Genomic DNA, 21921 nt, shown 5'->3' with positions numbered 1-21921 from the left:
GGAAAGGCGAGCTGTAGCCGTGGCTGTGGCATGTGGTCACAACTGAACCTAAACTGGCTTCAGAGTCAGGGTCCTGCAGACTGTCAGATGTACAGTGTCATTCAGGGCCCCCCATTTTTTTGCACTGATGTGGAATAAAACCCACTCCCTGGGGCCAGCCCAGTGGCGTAGCAGTTAAGTGTGCGTGCTCCGCTTCAGTGGCCCAGGGTTCGCAGGTTTGGATCCCGGGTGTGGACCTATGCACCGCTTGTCAAGCCGTGCTGTGGCAGGTGTCCCACATATAAAAGTAGAGGAAGATGGGCACGGATGTTAGCCCAGGGCCAATCTTCCTCAGCAAAAAGGGGAGGATTGGCATCGGATGTTAGCTCAGGGCTGATCTTCCTCACACACACACAAAAACAACAAACAAACCAAACTATTCACCATGTGAATCCCAGGAGGCAGGCCGGGGACCCTTAGACTCTTTCTGGGCACTTATGTGCACATCTCTTTGCGTGAGTTGCTGTGCACGGAGCTTTGTTCCTTGGTAGGTGATTTTTTTTGGTTTTAGTTTTTTGGTTTTTCTGATCAAGGTGGGGATCCCCAGCAGAGATGGGTGGAGATAGGAGAGATGGACACCCAGGAGGACAAGACGTGGCATCTGATCTCCTAGGAGTGGGGTGGGAAGCAGAGGCTGAAGAAGCCGCTTTCCTGAGGAAGGCTGAGGTCTGGGCATGAGCACAGTGGGCAGAACTGGGGGGCAGGGCTTCCTCCTCTGGGCACCTTCTGGGCCCCAGGGTGAATGACTGTGGCAGCACTGAGAGGCACCATCCGTGGCATGGGCACTTGCCTTCACCCAGGGGTGGTGGTATCAGAATGTCCCCCGCAGGTGGCTTCATGAGTAAAACCAGTAATCCAACAAGGGTAGGCCCATGTGACTCTCACAAATAGTACACATGAGTCACCCTTGAGGGCTCCCATGGATGGTCATTTGCAAGGGGTGGAGGTCCTCATTGGGCAAGTAGGGGGAGAGGGTCAGTAAGAAGGGGCTGTTTAAGCATTGAAGGAGTAGGAATCTGCCTGGGGGAGAAGGCCAGGAAGGTCACTGCAGGCAGGAGGACCAGCATGTGCAAAGGCATAAGTGACCGCTGGTGGCCTGAGACTGTTAGGGGAGCCTGGTCTGGTGAGTGTGTGCACAAAGATGCACGGGGGAATGAGAGAAGGGGAGAGAAGAGGAGGTGCAGCTGGCTCCTGGAGAGACCTTGCATATCAGGCTGCGGTTTGGGTTTTGTCTAGAGGGTGGTGGGAGCCCCAGATGGCTCGTGAGCAGAGTGATGTGGCCTCGCACGTGTTTTAGATTTGTTGATGGCCGTGCTGAGGATGGGTGGAGGGGCGACAGTCTGGAGGCTGGAGGGGAGGAACCAGGCAGTGGCAGTGGGAAATCTCCCCCCAACACTGTGTTTCTTCTGCTCGTCTTCCCCCAGCCCTGCCCTGACCCTGGGTCCCCAGAGTGTGTCACTTGTCAGAAGAACAGAGTCTGCCTCCCTGTGGGTGGGGAGAGCAGGCATCCCCGTCCTGCTCACGCTGGGCCCAGGGCGAGGGCTAGCTGGGCAGCCGGCAGGTTGGCAGGGAGAACGTGGTCTGCTCCGCTGTGTCTGCAGCTCCTGCTGCTGGACAGCCTGATTAATGACCCATGACGCCCAGGGCTCCTCACGGGTCAGCAGCCCCATCTCTGCAGCGGTAGCCAAGTGAACCTGCCTCCTCTGCCTCCTTTCTTCCCACAGCTGGCGCTCCCGGGTGGGCTGAGATGCTGTGACATCACCCCCTCCCCTGGCTCTTCCACCCTTTCTGCCAACATTTCCCGGCCTCTTATAAGTCCTGGCCCTAAATGCTCCTGAGCAGGAGAGGCTTGGCAGAATTAACTCCCAGCCCGCCGTGTTCTGGCTTGTTTTTTATTTTATCCCCATCGGGCACATAGTAGAGATTAGAAAGACGTTTTGAAGGAATCCTGGCTGTTCCTCTCCCCTTTCTCAACCTTCCAGTGACTATAGTATGGGCCCTGCATTCTCTCTCTGCTTGGGGGTCTGTGTCTGCATATTCTGTTTGCATAAGTCCCACCTCCTCCATCAGACTAGCAACTCCCCGAGATCAAGAGTCTGCCTCCATCTTTAGACTGGCGGCTTCTACGATCCAGTTTTTTCTTCTCCCTTAAACAAGGTACTCCCAGGGCAGAGACTGTGTCTCCCTCACAGTCTGGGAGCTCCCTGAAGACAAGGGCTCTGTTTGCGGCCCCCGTCTGTTTCTCCCTGGTGCCCCAATCTGAGCTTTGCCTTAGGTGTGCTCTCCAGAAACTCAGGGGCTGTAGGACAAGCCTCCTGGCCTGTCTGGGAATGGCAGGGCTGAGCGTAGGTACATCAGGTATGGATTTGGCTGGGACCAGAGCTGTTGGGGCTAGGGGCTGGATACTGAGCTGTCTGGGGCCAAGGAGAACCCAGGGGATCCCAGGCCTAAACCAGCCCTCTGGGCCACAGGTCCAGCACCTGGGAGGGCCATGACTTCTTGCATCCAGATGTCTGGGTTGGGGAGGGGCAGAGGGTGGTTCCTGGCATGCCAGACTCCTCATGCCTCCTGTGGGCTCTGTCTTGGGTGGTGGCAGGAGGACAACCACAGCTACTATGTTTCCCGTCTGTACGGCCCCAGCGAGCCCCGAAGCCGGGAGCTGTGGGTGGACGTGGCCGAGGCCAACCGGAGCCAAGTGAAGGTCCACAGAATCCTCTCCAACACCCACCGGCAAGCTTCAGTGAGTGCCCCTGTCCCCAGCAGCACTGCCCTGGGCTGGGAGGCTGGAGGCCAGCCCACCTGGTCAGTGGGCATGGCTGTGGCCTGAGGTCTGTGACCTGGGAGGTGCCTTCCAGGGGATCCTGCGGGGCTTGGCCAGAGGTGGGGTGCTCACTTGTGGTCCTGGGGGCCTGCCCTGGACATGCCTGCCCCCTACCCTGTCCAGACAAGCATGGGGCAGCCCCCTGGCCTGCAGCTCAGTCCATGCTAACTCTCTCCTGTCCCCTGCAGAGAGTGGTCTTGTCTTTTGATTTCCCTTTCTACGGGCATCTTCTGCGGCAGATCACCATAGCAACCGGAGGTAAGGCTGTGTCAGTGGGGGTGGGGGAGGGTTTGGAGATCTCAGCCAGAACTTAGGGGACCTAACTGGGGAGGTTCACCAGAGACGGGGTTGTATAGATGGACTGGGGAGGGACCCACGTTTGGCGCTCTCGGGACCCCACTCTCAGGAAGCAGGTCAGGGAGTGTGTCAGAACACCTCCCTCACATCAGATGACTGGCTTGTGTGTGTTTCCCCCTGGGTCAGCTCAGGCCAGTGTGGGCAGTCCATGTGGTCCCTGTGGTTCTGAGTCTGTGAATGAGAGGGAGGAAGAGACAGCCTTGAAAGCCTGGTTCCTGGGACAGGCTCCATGTTGATATGGGGAGCCCATCTCTGATTCCTGGGCACTCTCCCAGGGAGAGGGAGAGGTGGGAGTTTGTGCCCACCTAGAGGGGCAGGGAGAAACTCCTCTGGTCTGGGACCCTTTTGCTTCATACATGCCAGACCCAGAGCCCACCAGGTGGAAATGGGGGACAGAGGTCCAAAGCTTGCTTCCAGGTCCGTCTGCACTGCTCCTTCCTACCCTTGGGGAAAAAAAGCCCAAGGAAGTAACGCCTCTGGGCCACCTCTGGTGATTCCTCTGCACTTCTCCCCACCTCAGGCTTCATCTTCATGGGTGATGTGATCCATCGGATGCTCACAGCTACTCAGTATGTGGCCCCTCTGATGGCCAACTTCAACCCTGGCTACTCCGACAACTCCACAGTTGCTTACTTTGACAATGGTGAGACCAGATCTCAGAGTTTAAGTCACCCAGCCAGGGCTCCCTTGATCCAGGCCCTTTAGAGGAGCGCAAGGGCCAGAGAGGGCTGGGAGACTTGCCCATAGTCACACAGCAAAGCAGTCACCGTGCTTTTCTGTGTTCAGTTTCCTCATCTGTAAGATGGAGACAAAAATGCCTGCTACCTAGCAGATCAGATGCGATAAGGAAATGAAAGTGCTTGGCTCTTAGTAGAGGTGAAATAAATACCAGGGACCTATGTCGTTTCTTACTCTGACCAAGTTGTCCCTTGGGCACCCACTCTCCTGCCTCAGGAGAACAGACTTTTCTGTTATTTGTCCTCCTTTTCATTTCAAGGGGTCAGGATAGGCAAGAAGGAAGGGTCATGCCTGGGGTAAGAGATCATCAGGCATGGCATCTGGGGGGCTGAAGCAGGGTCTTCTGGTTCCTCTCCAGTTTGGAAGCCAGGCTGGTATTTGTGGGCCACCCAGCTCCTGCCTCCAGGCAAATTTGTAGACTGCCTCCATCACCCCTAATGGACCCAACCTGTGGCCAATCCACACTGGCCACTGTTTCTGCAGGGCCCTGCTCCCTGCACTACTTCCCCATCCAGACAGGTCTCTGCTCTTCTCCCCAGGGACTGTCTTTGTTGTCCAGTGGGACCACGTCTACCTCCAAGGCTGGGAGGACAGGGGCAGCTTCACCTTCCAGGTGGCTCTGCACCGTGATGGCCGCATTGTTTTCGGCTACAAAGAGGTGGGTGGGCCCGGCTGCAGAGACAGCTGGGTCCTGGAGCCTTTCTTTCACTCAGCAAATATCTGTCGAGAACCAGATGTGCCAGGCCCAGGGCTTGGTGCTGGGGTACAGCAGTTAATAAGATGGCTGCGGACCCTGCCCTTGTGGAGCTATAGGTCTGGTTGGGGAGATAGACAGTAATTGCAGGGACAAATGCAGAATCGCCACTGTGACAAGTGCTCCTAAGTAGAGATGCTTGGTTCCAGGAGAGCCTTTGGCGGGGCTCTTTGCGTGAGCAGGGCTCAGGGGAGGCTTTCCTGAGGAAAAGAGTCGAAATCAGCAGGATGCATAGGAATTAAGGAAGCAAAGAGGAGAGAGAAATGTGTTTCGGGAAAGCAGGAGCAAAGGTTCTGAGACAGGACAGAGCATGGCTGGAGAGGAGAGAGTGGAGGCAAGACAGGGCAGGGGAACAAACAGATCTGCCTTTGACTAAGGTCACTCTGGCTTCAGTGTGGAGAACACATTGTTGGGGGCTCAGAGGGAATGCTGGGAGATGATTTACAAGAGGCGATGCCAGCCTGGGGTAGGTGGAGGGCGATGGAGAGAACTGGATAGATCTGAGAGCCAGTTAGCAAGCTAATTGACAGGATTTGGAGATGTATTGCCTGGAGGAGGGGAAATGAAGGAAAGGGAGGGGCCGAGGGTGACGCCCAGGTTTCTGGCCTGCACAGAGGTGCCATTCACAAAGATGAAGAAAAGGAAAAGGAGGTGGTGTGGGGAAGACTTGGAATTTGAGTGGATGCATTGGCTTTGAGACGTCTTTGAGTCCTCCAAGAGGTGGCCCAAGCGGGCAGAGAGTCTGGAGCTCAGAGGGAAGTCTAGGCTGGCCCACGAGTGTCTAGGAGTAACAGAGCTCTTCCTCCTGCCACAGATCCCTATGTCTGTCCGGGAAATCAGCTCCTCCCAGCACCCCGTCAAAGCAGGCCTGTCAGATGCCTTCATGATCCTCAACCCATCCCTGGACGTTCCAGGTGAGTCCCCAGGGATCCAGCGGAGACCTGGACTGGGTTGGACTCAGCTCTAATTGGCCAGGCTGGTAGGGGGATGGCAGTGGCGGGGAGTGGATGGATGGCGGGGAGTTGAGTGGGAACTGAGGGGAGAAGGGGGGCATGGTGAGTTCCAATCTTTCTTTGTTAAAGCGGAGGAACCATTTTTTCCGATAAAATCTCCTGTGGGAGGCACAGCTCTGGTTGTTGAAGGGAAGGGGAACCAGGGCCCTTCCACTCAGCAACCCCTCCATTTAGAAAATCTCCAAAGACACCAAATTAGAGTTTATGAGTCCTCGCAGAACACAAGCATAATTGCCTCCCCACCCTAAGTGATAGGAGTGTCACAGGAGGTTTCAGGAGACAGGGAAATTCGGTTTCTCTCCCATCCTCGAACCCCATCCCCCAACTCCCCTTCCTGGAGGCAACCAGGCCTACTAGGCTACAAGCCTCAGGTAAGTATAGATACGTATATTTAACACAAATTATGGCATATGCTGTCCTCTGTTCTGCTCCTGAACAAAGTGTATCCTGCCCGTCATTCCACATCAGCACGCATCTCACTTTTTTTAATGGCTGTGTGATAGCCCATTGTGTGGATGTACCTTAAATTAACCAGTCGCCTGGCATAGACTTCTCAGTTGTTTCCAACCTTTTGCTATAACAAATAATGCTGCAGTGAATATTCTCGCAAGTAGGTATTTTTATGCCCCGGCGTGAGTATTTCCATAAGATAAACTCCTACCACTTCACCTGCCTCTCCCCTGACCTCCCCCCTGAACTCCGAGGGCTCTAGCAAGTGGCTTAGCAAGGACCTCCAAAACCCTGCTCCATCACTTCAGTCAGCATCTGCTCTAACTGGTTGGTTAACGCCTCTACTGAGCTGGTTGCTAAATAGTCTCAGTATCACCTTAATTGCATTAGTTAGCTACTGCTGCATAACAAATTACCCTGAAACTTAGCAGCTTAAAACAACAAACGCATTATCTCAGAATTTCTGTGGATCAGGAAGCAAAACACAACTTAGCTGTGTCCTCTGGTTCAGGGTCTTTCACAGGCTCTCAAGGTGTTTGCCAGGGTTACAGTCATCTCAACCATTGATGGGGGGGATCCACTTCCAAGAGCTCTCACGTGGTTGTTGGCAGGGATCAGTTCCCCCCTCAGTCCCTGCCCTGTGGACCTCCCCACGGGACAGCTCACAGCGTGGCAGCTGGCTTCCATCAGAGCAGGCAAGGAAGACAGCAGTAGAAGATGAGCAAGATGGAAGCCGGAATCTTTTTGTAACCTAATTTTAGAAGTGCCGTTCCACCACTTTTGCCATATTCTCTTGGTTGGAAGCAAGTCACTAGGTCCAGCCCACACTCAGGACAAGATTACACAGGTGTGAATACCAGGAGGCAGGGATCACTGGGGGCCGTGTTAGAGGCTGCTGACCACACTGATTATAATCCCATCCCCAGGCACCGAGCTTTACAGTGTCTTATTGGATCATCCTCCCAATATTGTAAGAGAAGTCTGTACCTTTGTCCTTTTCTAAATGAGGACACAGAGGCTCAGAGAGGTGGAGTGACTTGCTTGTGGTCACACAGCTATGAAAGAGAGAACTGAAACCCAGATATTCCCTGGGATCCACCATTGAGACTTTCTAATTCTGACCCACCCCTATTCCACTCAAAAGGGTGAATCCTTTCTTCCTCAAACACCCCCAGCCCAATGTGCATGCACCCCAGGCTGTTTCACAGGAAGGACAGTTCCTGGTGTCCATACCCCACCCCCTCCTGTGCATTATTGAACCGTCAGGGGCAATGCTCTGTGCTTCCCTCACACAGCTTTGTGCAGGCGGAGTTTCAGGAAATGTGTTTTAGATCCAGCTGTTGAATGAGGGTGAATTAGAGGAAGTCAGTTCCCTGGGGAGCGTCTGCATCTGAGGCTCCTCTGTGGTTCAGGAAAGGCTGTTTTAGCCGTGGAGATTTGGGGAGAGGGGGTAAAGAGGGACTGGGAGGAAGCACAGCCCACCTGAAATAACAGGGGGGAAGCTGCGCCTGCTCTCTGAGGCCCGGAGGAGACACAAGGGCTCTGCCGTGACTCCAGGTGCTGTTTGCTGAGGTATTGGGTCCACCAGCCAGGTGAAAGCCGCTGCCTGACCCCCAGACACTGCCCAGCAGCTCCAGCCTCCAGTCTCCCTTCCCTCTGTCCCCTGTTCCTTCTTGTCACTTACAGACAGATCAGATCATGTCATTCTCTGGCTCCTTGTTGCCTACAGCATCAAGTCAAAATCCTTAGTGTGGCATTGGAGGTCCTATGCAGCTGGTCACAGCCTACCTTTGTAGGCTCCTCTCCAAACCTTTTCTGTCCGGGCAGCACTGGTCTGCATGCCCTGTCTTCCCCAAACATGTCAAGGGCTGTCCGTGTCTCTGTGACACAGTTCCTCGTATAAAATGGCCCCCACCCCAACCCTTTCACCACTTGGCAAAATTCTACTCATCTATTGGTTCAGCTCAGATGTTGCCTCTGCCATGAAGCAGAATTCATGGTTTCCTCCTCTATCCCCCTAGCACTTTGTCATCACACTGCACTGCTCATCCTCCTTGTCCCCAACTAGCTGTGGGCTCCTTGGGGGCTCACTGTAGCCCCAGCACTTAGTCCAGGGCCTGCGGCAGGGCAGGCGCCCAAGAAACGAGTAACAGTGCGAATGAGTGCCGCCAAAGGGAACGGGTGTGGCGGAGACCTGTCCTCTGCTCCATGGTGACCCTAAGTGAGAACAGAGCTCGATACCACTGGAGTTTGGGGTGAGCGCTTTGGTAATTGCATCTCATTTTGTCAGAGGTTTTCAGCTTGGAGGGTCCAGGCATAGACTTTAGAAGGAATATTGAAATACAAGTGGAGCATATTCATGTGCATATATTTTTCTGGGACTGTATCCACGGCCTTCATTGGGTTTTAAAATGGGCCATGATCTCCACTTTTGGGAGTGATGGCTTTTGTATGGCTAAGTGGTCAGATTCCTGGGGGTCTGATATTCAATCCAGGAAGTAGGGAATTCGTCGGGATTAGAGTGAACTGCAAATAACAGTAAATCCCAAATAATCAGGGCTTAAATGAGACAGAAGTTCAGGGAGAGCCTTCTGGTCTGCAGAGCCTAATGTCACCCGGGATATTCCCATTATCCAAGCCCACCTGGTCCTATGGAATGGGTGGTATCACTATCCTTGTACCCAAGCATGGCTCCTTTCTGTCTGGGGCACTGTGAGGAATGGAGTCTGATTCCCCACTGTTCAAGAATCCCCCAGCCACTGAACACTGTCTAAGGGACTATCCCCTCCCCCAGGCTCCAAATGCTCCCCTCTTACCCCTGCTTGATGCACGGAGGGAATTCTGCACAGTCTCACCCCTGGGGTTGAGGGAAGGAGATGCTGAAAACAGCCAGAGCTTTTCTTACCATTACTTCCTTATATAAACTGCTGCACAGGCTTTGGAGCAGAGAGTCTGCAGAGATGCATTCTCTGCTTTGATGCAGAGAAAAGATTCATGTGCAACTAGAATCATTTTGCAGAGGCACACAAAACATACAGGGTGGCTTAAACACTCTTTGTTTGGTTGGAGGGGCCCCCAGAAATCAATATAATTTCCTCTATTCCTTTGTTTAAGAAACTCTTTCATTCATGGACAGTATAAAAGCAACTTTAGTGTAGCCAACATCAAAACTGACAGAGATTCTGAATTAGTAGAATCAATTAATGAGGATTTCTGTATAAAGGGCTCTAAATTGTAGCCTGCCCCTTGGCTGGCCCCAGAATGGCCTCGAATGACCCCAACACTTGGGCCTTCTCCTTTACCAGAACTTTCCTTTCCTTTCAAAGGAAAACTTGAGTCCAGAAATGTGTCAGAGGACTGTACTTTTGTGTAGGGGAGGTGGGAGGCCCAGGATCTGGCTGCAGAAGGGTGAGAAGGACCAGCCAAGTGAGGACGTGCAGGGCGGGGTGATGTTGTCACCAGCTCTGGCCCATTTTGTCTTCTCGCTTCTCCTGATAAAGGTGCTTCATCAGGGATTTATATCCATCGTGGGCCCTCCTCCCCCTTTGCACTTCTCTCTTCTGTCTTTCTCTCTCCTCTGCTCCCTAAGTCTTCTCATTTCTTGCCTCCTCTTCTTTCTTGGCCCCTTTTCTACTTGGCTTCAGTGCTGAGGAGGAGTCTCCTGCCTCCCCTCCTGGGCTGAAAGACCCTTGGGATACAGGCCCCTTGTTGTGTTTATCTCTGGGGTCCCCTGCTGGGGCTTGATTCATGATTATTGAATGAATAACCAAATGAGTAAAGGAATACATGAATGAGTGAATGAAAACTTTTTCCCGAACCACCATCTTATGTATTTTATTTCATTTCATTTTTTTTTTTTTTTTTGCTGAGGAAGACTGGCCCTGAGCTAACATCTGTGCCCATCTTCCTCTACTTTATATGGGACACCGCCACAGCATGGCTTAACAAGCGGTGCATCGGTGCGCGCCCGGGATCCGAACCGGTGAGCCTAGGGCCGCCCCAGCAGAGCACGCACACTTAACCGCTTGCGCCACCAGGCCGGCCCCCATCTTATGTATTTTATATCATAATCATCTGTTTTGGAGGGAAGTTTGTGGCAGGCTCTGTCAGTCTGATTTCTTGTGATTGATACCCCTCTCGCCCACTGGTGTCTGGGGTTTCTTTTTTTTGGTGAGAAGATTGGCCCTGAGCTAACATCTGTGCCAATCTTCCTCTAGTTTGTACGTGGAATGCCGCCACAGCATGGCTTGATGAGCGGTGTATAGGTCTGCGTCTGGGATCCGAACCTGCGAACCCTGGGCCACTGAAGTGGAGTGCACAAACTTAACCACTACACCACCAAGCCAGCCCCTGGTGTCTGGCACTGAAACAAAATGGGACATGTAAACCTCTCTTTTGAGCCATTAACTTTTCTTAATTGGGTGGCAAGGCTTTCCGTGTCCCAACCTTAGTATTTCTGAATCTTTGATGATTGGAAGCAGAGATAAAACAGAACGTCTCAAACTGCCAGAAATGTGGCTTTGGGGTGGCCTCCGTCTTGGTTCCGGAAGGGATCTGGTGATCATGCAGATGGACGTCATCATTCTTGGGCGAGCCCAGATGTTGGTAAGATAATCCCAAAGCAAATAACTCAGGGGGGGATATTAAGGATTCTGTTTATAGAGAAATAAAAATATTACCAAAGCCATACATCAAACAAGTATACAAGTTGGCAGCTGAAGTGAGTGAATATTTTCAATCAGAGATATATTTCCGCACACCCACCCTCAAGTCGCTCCTACCACACTCATCCCCCCGCCCCGCTGGTAGGGCTGGGCTGGGTTTTGGGGGACATCTTACCATCTCTGGCTGCACCGTTACTTGAGGCACATCCCCAGCTCTGCTCCCCAACCCGGCTGGTGAGGAGACCCGTCCCCAGATTCTGGTGTGAGGTTTGCTGGGAGCCCCACCTTCCCTGGCTGCCATTTGTGTGTCTCTAACCCTGAAATCAGCTCCCTTGACAAGTCTGTGTCTCCATTTGTGCCCCAACCCTGAGTCTCTTTGTTCCTCCCATTTCTCTTCCTTCTGAGAGAGGGCGAGCTCTCCTCTATATCCTTGCAGATGGAGAAGTCCTGAAAGCCGTCTCTCCTCCTACTTTGAGCTCTCACTTAGGAAGGGGCATGTCTGGCTTTCTGTGGCCCTTTGGGGCTGCCCTTTTGTGGTGGGCTGGAGAGGAAGGGCGTTCTTCCTTTGGGCTGCAGGCTGAAGTTATAATAAGTTGCTGAGGTTTTCATGACTATCTGTAACCCATTCACTCGTTTACAGTCGTTTCTTGAGGCCCTGTTGTGTGTAGGGCCTGGTGCTAGGGGCTGGGGTACAGAGACAAACAACTTGCGGGCTCTGCCCTTTGGGGAGCTTGCCAGCCTGGTGGGGCGGGTGAGTGTCCAGCAAAGTAAATATTGCCCCCCTTTTTTTTTTCTCCCCAAAGCCCCAGTAGATAGTTGTATGTCATAGTTGCACATCCCTCTAGTTGCTGTATGTGGGACGCGGCTTCAGCATGGCCGGAGAAGCAGTGCGTGGGTGCGTGCCCGGGATCCAAACCCGGGCTGCCAGTAGCGGAGTGTGCGCACTTAACTGCTAAGCCACGGGGCCGGCCCGCAGCAAAGTGAATATTGACCGAGCAGTGCAACAGGTAACACTGGACATTGCACAGGAAGCTGTGGAGACACTAACTGCACCCAAGGGTGGGGAAGTCTTCAAGGAGGGCGTGTCATTTGAGCTGAACCTTGAAGGATGAGGCAGATAAAGGGAGAATGGTTTACATCGATTCTGGACCCCACGGCCTCAGGCACCTTGGAAAACCTGGAGTTTCACATTTATTTTTTATCCCATTACATTTTGATGCTAAAAGGGATGATTTTCAGAAGAAGAGATGGACCTTGGTGGTAGTGGGTGGGATGGAGCTGTGAAAGTCTGCCTGGATCTTCCCCATCCTCCGCCTAGATGTTCTGCATCTCCCAGGCTCACTCAAAGCCCAGGCCACCTTCACATGCAGTTGGTGTCACACAGGGAGGGCCCTGCAGCACATATGGGCCTTTGTGTGAATTGAAAATTGGTGTCTCCTGTGGGCAGATGAATTACAGAAAGGTGCCCTTCCTCACTCCAGTCTCTTCAGACCCCACGCCTGCTTGGCAAGGGGCCTTTCTTGTATCAAAAAAATCTACGTGTGTGTGTGTGTGTGTGTCTGTGTGTCTGTGTGGATGTACACATGCTCGTAAAGGGCTCCGTGAACCTCGCTCCCTCACCTTTCGATGGAGGGCTCTTTCCTCCCCAAGACCTTGGTAACCCTGTAGACAGGTGGTAGTTACTGCCTAATATTTATGAGGCTTGCCTCCCGGACCTCTTCTTTATCAGGCTTAGGGTTGTTTAGGAGAAAAATAAACACCCAATTACTCAATCTTTGGGATGTTGGCTTAATTATTTATTTTTAAAGAAAACGTGGTAAACGTTTCCCTTTGACTCTTTTAGAAACACAAATCAAGAAACCACATGCAGTGGTGTGCTGGAGACGTGGACACCGATTCACAAGAGCAGGCTGACCGCGTCTCTTCCCAATTCATGTTCAGTCACTCCAGATTGGTAGCTTGGCATCAGCACGGGGAAGTATTTACATGGTAGAAATTGGCAAATGCTCCCCACTCCAGGAGCCAGTTGTTGAACATTCTCTACACACACACCTTTGGTGACTTTCTGGAGCTGCCCCGGCATCATGGCCTGAGTTTTAAGTCTGGTCTCGGCAAAAAAAAAAAAAAAAAAAAAAGGCTATGTGGCTTTGGGCAAATAATGTTCCCTCTTTTTTCTTTTTTTTTTTTTTGTGAGGAAGATCAGCTCTGAGCTAACGTCCATGCCAATCCTCCTCTTTTTTTGCTGAGGAAGACTCGCCCTGAGCTAACATCCGTGCCCATCTTCCTCCACTTTATATGGGATGCCGTCACAGCTGGCCTGACAAGCGGTGCATCAGTATGCACCCACGATCCAAACCTGGGCCGCCAGCAGTGCAGCACGCGCACTTAACTGCTATGCCACGGGGCCAGCCCCCATAGCGTTCCCTCTTTGATCTCACTTTCCTCCTTTATGAAATAGGGGCACCGGTGATGTCCGTCTGTGTCCCTGAGAAAGGTGGGAGAGGAGTCAGATCCAGGTGACCTCCAATGATGTGGGCCCCATGGAGGCAGGGCCAGGTCTCTCTTGCAGGTCACTAGGTGCTCGAGACGTAGCACAGCCCCTGGGGCATAACAGGTGCCCATACCTGTGTGTTGAATGAGTGAATGAATAGGGTGTGTGGTGGGGCTGTGCTTTTGTATGAGTTTTCTCATTTAAATAGACGTTTTCCAGTGAAGGCTGCTGATAGGCTTGGTAAATTGTAAAGTGTTATACAAAGTCTTATCAGTTCGTGGATTAATCTGTCTGGGCCTCGGTTTCCCACTTGTGAAATGAATGGCAGGACAACCTGCCATTGTAGCTCTGAAGCTGATAACGTCTGAGTCTCTGAAACTGTGGCCCATCTTATGGCTCATGAAGCCCACACCTGGGCCGGGCTTACCTGGTGAGCACCTTTCAGGACTACCTGGACCCCTCATCCCAACCACTCTTTCCAGCTGTTTTCCTTAGAAGAAGCAAGTCTCCTGCTCTCCCCATGATGGAAGGAAGATGAAAAAAGCAGGAGGCCTGGATCTCATGACAAACCATCCATCCCCAATTCAGGAGTCCAGGTGGAGGGAGGGTGCCTGGGGGCTGGAGTGGTTATCCTCCCTGGCAGGAAAGGAAGGCCAAGGCCAAAGTCCTCCCACTGCCCCACCCCACAGGAGCCAGTAGGTTGGGGGGTGGGGAGGGCCTCTGATATAAGTACTCTCTGAGGATCCCTCAGAGGTGACAGAGGAGATTCCCTCAGGTCCACCCGCCACCTGAGCATTGACCTTCTCCCACATCTCCTGTTACCTCATTCTCCAGTGGGGCAAAAGCAAGAAACAGCACCCAGTCTAGACCAGGAAGAAACAAGGGGAAGCCAGAGTTGGGGGCGGCACCCACAGGAGGAGAGGCAAGCAGTCTGGATCTTGGGGGTCAGCAGAAGGAAAGGGAGAGGCCCGCAGAGGGCAGTGAGGGGATGACACTTGAGGCTGGGAGGGTGAAGGTGGGGGGACCAGATGTCCAGGTTGCCAGCACAGCGCTGTGGTCAAGCTGCCCTTCCGGGGATCTCTGCTCCATCCACAGCACCTCAGGAGCTGCTGAGGGACTGAGGGACCAACTCGAGATTCACTGATAAGAAAAATGCCATCAGAGAGAGAGACGGGGGGTGGGGGGATGGGGCACAGGAATCCCCTCCTTTCATGGGTGCCCCTAATGAGTTCTGCTGCCCCCTTGGGAAACTTTCCTCCAAACCACCTTCAGCTGAGTGAGAAATTTATCTCCTCACCTACTTTGGGCTTCTAGTGACAAAAACCCAACTCAAACCAGCTTAAACAGAAAAGGGGGTGCACTGAGGAACCTGAAGTAGCCCAAAGAACCAAAGGAAGAGCTAACAACTGGGAAGGCAGGAAACAGGGCAGGGCCTGGGACTCCAGAGCCTGGAATGCCACCAGTACTTCCTGCTTCTATCCACGAGGTGGCTTCATTCTCTGGCCTTCCCCATGAGACAGGAACCATGGCCATTCATGGACTCTGAGATTGCATCTTCTCAGTATCCTTACTAGATAGCAAAAGGGCCTACTGGTTACAGTTGAGAAGTCCCAGGGAAGGTCTCTGATTGGTCCAGCTTCATCAGATGCCCAGCCCTGGGCCAATCACTGTGTGGCCAGGGAGGCAGGGTCATGGAAGAAGATGGAAGCTCTAGTGCAGACCACATGTAGGAAGGGGCTGGGGGCAGTTCCCCCAAACAGAACGATGTTTCCAGAAGGAAGAAGAATTGCTGGGCAGACCAAATACTAAGTGGCCCTTTCTCCTTGTCGGGAAACTCATTCACAAAGCTCAACGGCTGGCTGCCTGCCTTTCAGAGCTGAGGGAAACCAGCCCCAAGTCATGGTTCTCGGGTGGGCATGGGGACGTGGTGGGAAATACCAGAGCATCTCAGATTGCCATTTAAGGAAAAATCTTTTCATCTACAATTACAGTTTTGTCCTCCTAAGGGTGTTGTGGCAGGTGTTTCTGGCAAGTTGGGAGCAGAACTCAAATCAGAACTCAGGTCTCCTGACTCTGAGGTCCTGTAGGAAGTTTCTGCAGGGACTGAGGCAGGGTATAAGCCTGGCTCCAGACCCTGAACCTCGCTCTGACCCCCGTCCGGGAGGGGAGAGGTTCTCCAAAGTCAGCCTGTCCATCTGCAGACATTTGCAGAGTGCTCACTGCGGGTCAAGTTCAGGACCAGATGCTCCCGGTCTAATGCTCTCTGCCCTCCAAATAGACCCTAGTGACCACACAATGTGGGGAGTGCCGAGGGAGGTGGGCACCTGGCCTGGGTGGGGCAGAGGAGGGAGCTGGTCAAGGGGCGCTGCTCAGAGGAAGTGGCTCTTGAGCTAGATCTGGAAGGGTGAGCTAGACAAGGAGAGAAGGGATGGAAGAACATTATGGGTCAAGGGAACAGCAGAGAGGCATGCAGAAGCATGGGATCTCCTATATCCTGACCACAGGAGCAGCCAGGCCTCTGCACTGAGTAGCTTAACCTGCTTATAATATGAAGCTCTCCTCTCAAGGTGAACTCCTGTCCTCCTATCTGCCTGTAGCTGCAACATCGTTATCCCAGGTAGATGAGTTTACTTCCTGCCCTCAGTGGCTGTTTACTAACTCCTTGTTCCACTCACTACAATCTCTTGCCCACGTGTCAGGCTCCAGGTACAGGCCTCGAATCTCTCTGGCCGTGAGATGCTTCTGATGACAGGCTCTGCCTCTGTTTCAGAATCTCGGCGAAGGACCATCTTCGAATACCACCGTGTGGAGCTGGACCCCAGCAAGGTCACCAGCATGTCAGCTGTGGAGTTCACCCCATTGCCAAGTGAGTAGGGGTCATTCTCCGTGAGGGAGGGCATTCCACGATCCTGGAAAGAGCTTTAGAGTCAAACAGACTGGGTTCCATTCCCAGGCCCGCCACTGACCCCTGCGTGGGTATGGCCACCTAACTTCTCTGGGCCTCCATTTCTCACTTCTCACATGGGCCTAATACCACCTCCCTCACAGAGCTGTGGTGAGGGTTAGAACCACAGTAGCTGGAGTTGAGGACATTAAGTGGTAGCTCTGACTCTAACTGGCACACCTCATCGTGGGGCGTGGTTTGTGCTTGATAGATGACAGCTATTGTTATTAACATGGAATTGAAACCCAGGCAAGATGGACCTCTGAGATCTTAGACTGAGCCCCCAGGAAAGGTAATCTAGGAACTGAATGAATTGGTCTTTAAATTTTTCATTGTATTTTCCTTAGAGGAGGGGTAATCCTGGACTCCACAGGCAGAAGGTAATAGAGGGATTTAGCCAGCAGTCCTTCAAGAACCATGGGGCCCCAGCCCTCTCCCCCCGCACCCTACTCACCTACTGTTGAAGGCACACCGTGGCCGAGGCCCCAGCTGCTGCTGTGGACCCCGCAGGGTGGGGTTGGATGCTCTTCAGGATGTGATCAGGGCAGCTGGGGAGAGTGAGGGAAAGGAGGACCACACTCCCATTCTTGTATTTTTAAAAGAGAGTTTTAATTTCCTTTCTTGTCTGATGGTACCTCCCAGCTTCCCTCTAGAGCCATGGCCTTCTCCCTGCCTTCTTGCCTCTCTTTCCCTCCCTTCCTCTTCCCTGTAGGTTCTAGAAGCAGGGGGTGGAGAAAGAAGAGGAGGAGGAAGGTTCTTCTTGAATGCTAGGCCACATCTCAGCTGGGGCTCAGCAGGTGTCCTCCCCTGGGAAGAGGAAGGAGCCAGACACCATGGGGTCACGGGGCTAGGACACCTTGCCGGTCACAGCCCCACCCGCAATCACCCTCCCTCTAGGCAGGAGAGACCAGGGCCTGAGAACCAGGGGTTGCTCAAGGACTGGGGAGAGCAAACCTCAAGTCCTAGGACTTGAATAAGACTGCATTTAGGAGCAAGGACACCCACGGGCAGGGCTAACTGCCCGGGCGGAAGAAGTGAACCGCCCTGGGAACGCGTTTCTGGGACACTGTCTGTACATTGAAGCCACTTCCCAACCCTCCAGTGAATTTTGTGAGCATTTAATAGCATGCAGGACATCTGAAATGCAGATGAGAAGTAAAGGTCAGCGGGTTTTATGAATAACCCATGAGGTGCCCAGGGTTTTTTCTCAGTTTGAACGGAGCCAGTTACGGGGCCTCCAGAGTTGCTAGGAGTGACGAGGCCATGGGCTCCACGTGGGTGCAGCTGGTGGGGGAGGGGGCAGTGCTCCCAAGGTTGTGATTTGAGCCCCTGGGAGGCCGGTTGGCTTTGTCCTCAGAAAATTCTGCATCCCACAGCACCAGGCTTTCTCCTTTACCTTTGGGTAGGGGAGGACTTAGCCAAGATTCTCCTGGAGGTGTGGATGGGCTATCTCCAAGCCATCACACTCTGCACTCCATGGCTGGTCCCTCTTCTAGAAGCAAATCATGAAAAGGTGGCCTGAGGTGAAGGTTGAAGCTGGGGCAGGGGACCCCACAGTGGCACCTCGAGGCTAAGAGCTCAGGCTCTGGGCTCAGACAGACCTCAGTTCAAACCCAGACCTGCCACTCTTAGCTCTGTGACTCTGTCCAAGCCTCAGTTTCCTTCTCTGTAAAATGGGGATAACAAAACCATCTATACCTCGAATCCATAAACGTTTGTTCACTGCCTACCACGTGCCGGGCCCTGTTCTAGGCCGTCTGGATACACCAGAGAATAAGACATCCAAAGAGCTCTCATTCTCGGGCCAGGTCAGTCCCTGCCTATTTCCTGCCGATGGCTTTCCATCCACCCCTCCAGGGCCTGCAAAGCCCTGGTAGACAAAAGGACACAGTGCCACCTACAGCCAGTCCTTCCCACAAAGCCACTGAAGGTGACCACACTATGCCCACAGCAGCTTTTCTCCCACTTGCCAAGGGCTGGTTCCCAGCTACCATCTTGTTGGGGTCCATGGAATGCGTATTGGTTCCTTAACTAACGGACTGTGGTCAAGCCCCAGGAAAACTCACACAGAAAGAAATGCGTGTGACGTTTATTGAATGAGTGGTCGTTTTTCTGTAGTTAGCTGTCACTTCCTGCTGCTATCAATGTGCTCTGCTCAGCTGCTCATCAGATGAGCCCTTATATCGCACACAGTTATTCCGGTGAGGACCTGTCCCTCCTTGTAATAAAATACGTGGGATCTGTGGCAGATGCTTGCCACTCAGAGGTCATTCTGGGTCGCTTCAGTGGGTAGCATTCGATTGCAAGTGAGCAACCCTTAAAATCCAGCCCCATACCTCTTGCTCCCCTGGCCCTCTCTGCTCCTCTGCCTGGCCTATACCAGGGGAGTCCGTGCACCCTCAGCAACCTGCTCCCACTAACTCCTCTGCTCTCCGACCCTGCTCTGCCCACGCTAGGCCCCAGCTGCCACTCTTCCTCATTCCTACTGCCTTCTGCCTCCCCAGCTTGTTAGTGTTCTGGCTGCTGCTGGGAACACTCCTGGGACATGCTTCTCCCGGGCCTCTGCCCACAGGGGCCCTTCTGCTTGGACTTCTCCTCCCCCGGGAGAGCTGCCAGGCTCTCTTCCTCCCTTCTCCCAGTCCCTGCCCAGACGTCCTCTCCCCAACCTCCCTGAATAGAACACACTCCCCACTGTCTTTCTGCTGTACTTCTTTCAAAGCCCTTCTCACTGCCGGGAACCCTAGTGTAGGTGTATTTGTCTGTGTCTTTGTTGGCTGTGTCCTCTGCTAGACTGCAGGCTCCATGCGGGCAGCGCTTCTGTCTTTTCCTGTTTGCCACTGTATCTCCAGCACCCGGGTCAGTGCCTGGCCCGTGGTAGGCGCTCAATAAATATTTGTTGAAAGAGTGAATGCATGGATGAATGAGTGAGTGAATGAATACCTGATAGGTACACTGAGAGGAATGAATAAGACCACAGTCAATAACAAGTAGCATTTACTAGGCTTGCCACGTGGCTGGCACCATTATAAACCCTCTCTAGGTATTAACTTACTTCATCCTCACAGCAGGTCTACCAAGCAGATAGCATTGTGATCCCTCTTTTACAAATAAGGTACTGAGGCATCAACAGGTTAAGTAACTTCCCAAGTAAGATGTAAGCCTAGATGAACTTCCAAGTCAGATGTCAGCACACCCCCTGAGGGTCTCTCATTTCCAAGAGGAGAGGGAGAAGAAAGGATGGAATTATGTAGGCCTGGTTTACCCTCCCAAACTCAGCGCTCAGACTTCCCGGGGAGGAGGTGAGTGAGGTGGTGGAGAGAGGCCAGGAGCAGGGCTCTGACTCAAATCCCTCCACAGGGACTGAACGTCAGGAGTGGGGAATGAGTGCTCCCAGCTAGCACTGATGGGGGTCAAACCAGGACATCTTAAACAATCCTTAATCCATAATCTATGATTACGCACAACTGTATTATAAACATTAAACTTGCTAAAAGACTAGATCTTAATTGTTCCCACCACAAGATTAAATGATAATTACGTGATGCGATAGAGGTGTTAGCTAAGGCTACAGTGGCAATCATATTGTAATATAAATGTATCAAACCAATATGTTTTACACCTTAAACTTACACAATGTTATATGTCAAATATATCTCAATTAAAAAAAATCCTTTTCGGGGCCGCCCGGTAGTGCGAGTGGTTAAGTGCGCACGCTCCGCTGCTGCGGCCTGGGGTTCGCTGGTTAGGATCCCGGGCGCGCACCAACACACTGCTTGTTAAGCCATGCTCTGGCGCCATCCCATATAAAGTAGAGGAAGATGGCTGGCATGGATGTTAGCCCAGGGCCAGTCTTCCTCAGCAAAAAAAAAAAAAGAGGAGGATTGGCATCGGATGTTAGGTCAGGGCTGGTCTTACTCACAAAAAAAAGTCCTTTTCAACCCCGTAATTGTAGGCAATGGCCCAGAAGTATAACTTTCCTGACTAGGTGAGATCCCTTTGTTTTTAGGACCTTGTAATTTTCGTTCATGAACCTCATCACAATGATAACTATGTGGTTATTTTTGTTTGATTATCTGTTTAGTGTCTGTCCCCCCATGTGACTGTAAGGCCCAGGAAGGCAGGGACCAGCTGTTACTGCTGAATCCCCAGCACCAGCTCAGGGCCTGACTCCTGGTGACAGAAAGAAGGAGGAAGGAAGGGAGAGAGGGATGGAGAGATAGAGGAATCATGGCTGGACTCAAGTGAGGGTGGCATTAATGACCTCTAGGGTCCCTGCTAGTCAGAGACTCCACAGTTCTGTAAGGACCCAGCATTCCAGAAAGTTGCACCTTTTGGAGGCCCGTGGAAAGCTGGTGCTGAGGGGCCGCTGGCTTCTCTCTTGCAGCCTGCCTGCAGCATCGGAGCTGTGACGCCTGCGTGTCCTCGGATCTGACCTTCAACTGCAGCTGGTGCCATGTCCTCCAGAGGTTTGTGCCCAGGCTGACCCTCTGGTTCCCGCAGGCAGACTGTGGAGGAGGCACAGAGGGTGGCATGGCCCTGCCCCCTGCCTCCGGCCTCATTGCCAACACGACGGCTTCACTGGCCAGTGACCCTTAGGACAAGAATGTCACAGAAGTGAGCTTCTCCCTGCAGGGCCCCTGTGGTGACACTAGGCTCTTGGAAGACCATTCAGAGATTCCAGCTACTGCAGCTCCCTCCTCACACCTCGGAAGGGTTGGTTCATCCTAGGGGGAGCTTCTCAAAGAGTGGTCCAAAGATGCAAGCATTCCAGAATCAGCTAGGGCTCATGTTCAAATGCAGATTCCTGGGACCCACCCCAGGCCCCCTGCATCAGGATCTCTGGGAGAGAAACTCAAGATCCTGCATGTTAACACAGTACCTCAACTGCAAACAAGCATGAGATCTGCCGGCTCAGAGACATGGATGATCCAAAGACGCACTGCCATTGGGCAAGAGCCCTGTGACCCCAAAACACCACCCCAAGATCTCTCTCAGTCTGTAACAGAGTTTACTGAAAACCGGGAGTGTGGAAATTGCAGGCATCTGTGGAAAGTTGGGGAAGCTACAAAGCTGTGTTTGCTTGGTTTTGGAAACAGAGAAAATTCTGGATGAGATTCAGGTTCAGGGATAAAGTTCTTAAATCCAACTCATCTTCCACTCCTTGTTCTGAAATCATTTCCTTACAGATTAGACTCAGAATTTAAGCCCTGTTTTTCCATCCAAGATAAATACATGGCAGAAAAAAAAAAAAAAAAAAAAGAATTTCTTTGGGGGCTAGGGCTCTCATGAGAGCAAGAAGCCCTATGAACTCCAAGAGCCTTTAAGACAGTCTTGAAAATTGCAAATTACAGAGTCTCCGAGTTCCGTGCAGCTGTCGTGCAGCTGTCAGTGTTTCCTTCACTCCTTTCCAACGTGCTGGTGCAGAAATAGAAGCTGTTGCCTTTACAGGCAGCCTGCCTAGCACACAGGACACAGCTCTAGGGCAGGAGGAAAGAGGGGCCCTCATCAGGCCTCCCAGGGTTTTTTCCAACCAGCTGTGCTCTTAGTCACTCTCCTGGGGCCTCAGTTTGTTTTCCCTGTAAAATGGGCTGGGGTTATGTGGGTGAGGAACATGCCATCATTTTAACTCCTCAAATACCAAATGACATTT

At 52.5% G+C, this 21921-nt stretch overlaps 1 protein-coding gene across 2 annotated transcripts in view; it reads left to right on the top strand.

The window, feature by feature from the left end:
• PLXDC1 (plexin domain containing 1) overlaps nt 1–21921 on the top strand; it is a 60656-nt gene that overhangs the window by 24774 nt on the left and 13961 nt on the right. The window contains exons 3-9 of one of the 2 annotated variants that reach the window (XM_058560825.1): nt 2636–2779; nt 3049–3118; nt 3738–3860; nt 4495–4613; nt 5524–5623; nt 16098–16193; nt 20656–20737. In XM_058560825.1, coding sequence (XP_058416808.1) covers nt 2636–2779; nt 3049–3118; nt 3738–3860; nt 4495–4613; nt 5524–5623; nt 16098–16193; nt 20656–20737 — 734 coding nt within the window. The remainder of the gene's footprint in view (nt 1–2635; nt 2780–3048; nt 3119–3737; nt 3861–4494; nt 4614–5523; nt 5624–16097; nt 16194–20655; nt 20738–21921) is intronic. The other variant, XM_058560826.1, reaches the window with a different exon arrangement.

The sequence above is a fragment of the Diceros bicornis genome, chromosome 18, assembly GCF_020826845.1.
Source record: "Diceros bicornis minor isolate mBicDic1 chromosome 18, mDicBic1.mat.cur, whole genome shotgun sequence".
NCBI lineage: Eukaryota > Metazoa > Chordata > Mammalia > Perissodactyla > Rhinocerotidae > Diceros > Diceros bicornis.
The sequence above is the reverse complement of the archived record's forward strand: the minus strand, read 5'-3'. Positions and strand labels throughout refer to the sequence as shown.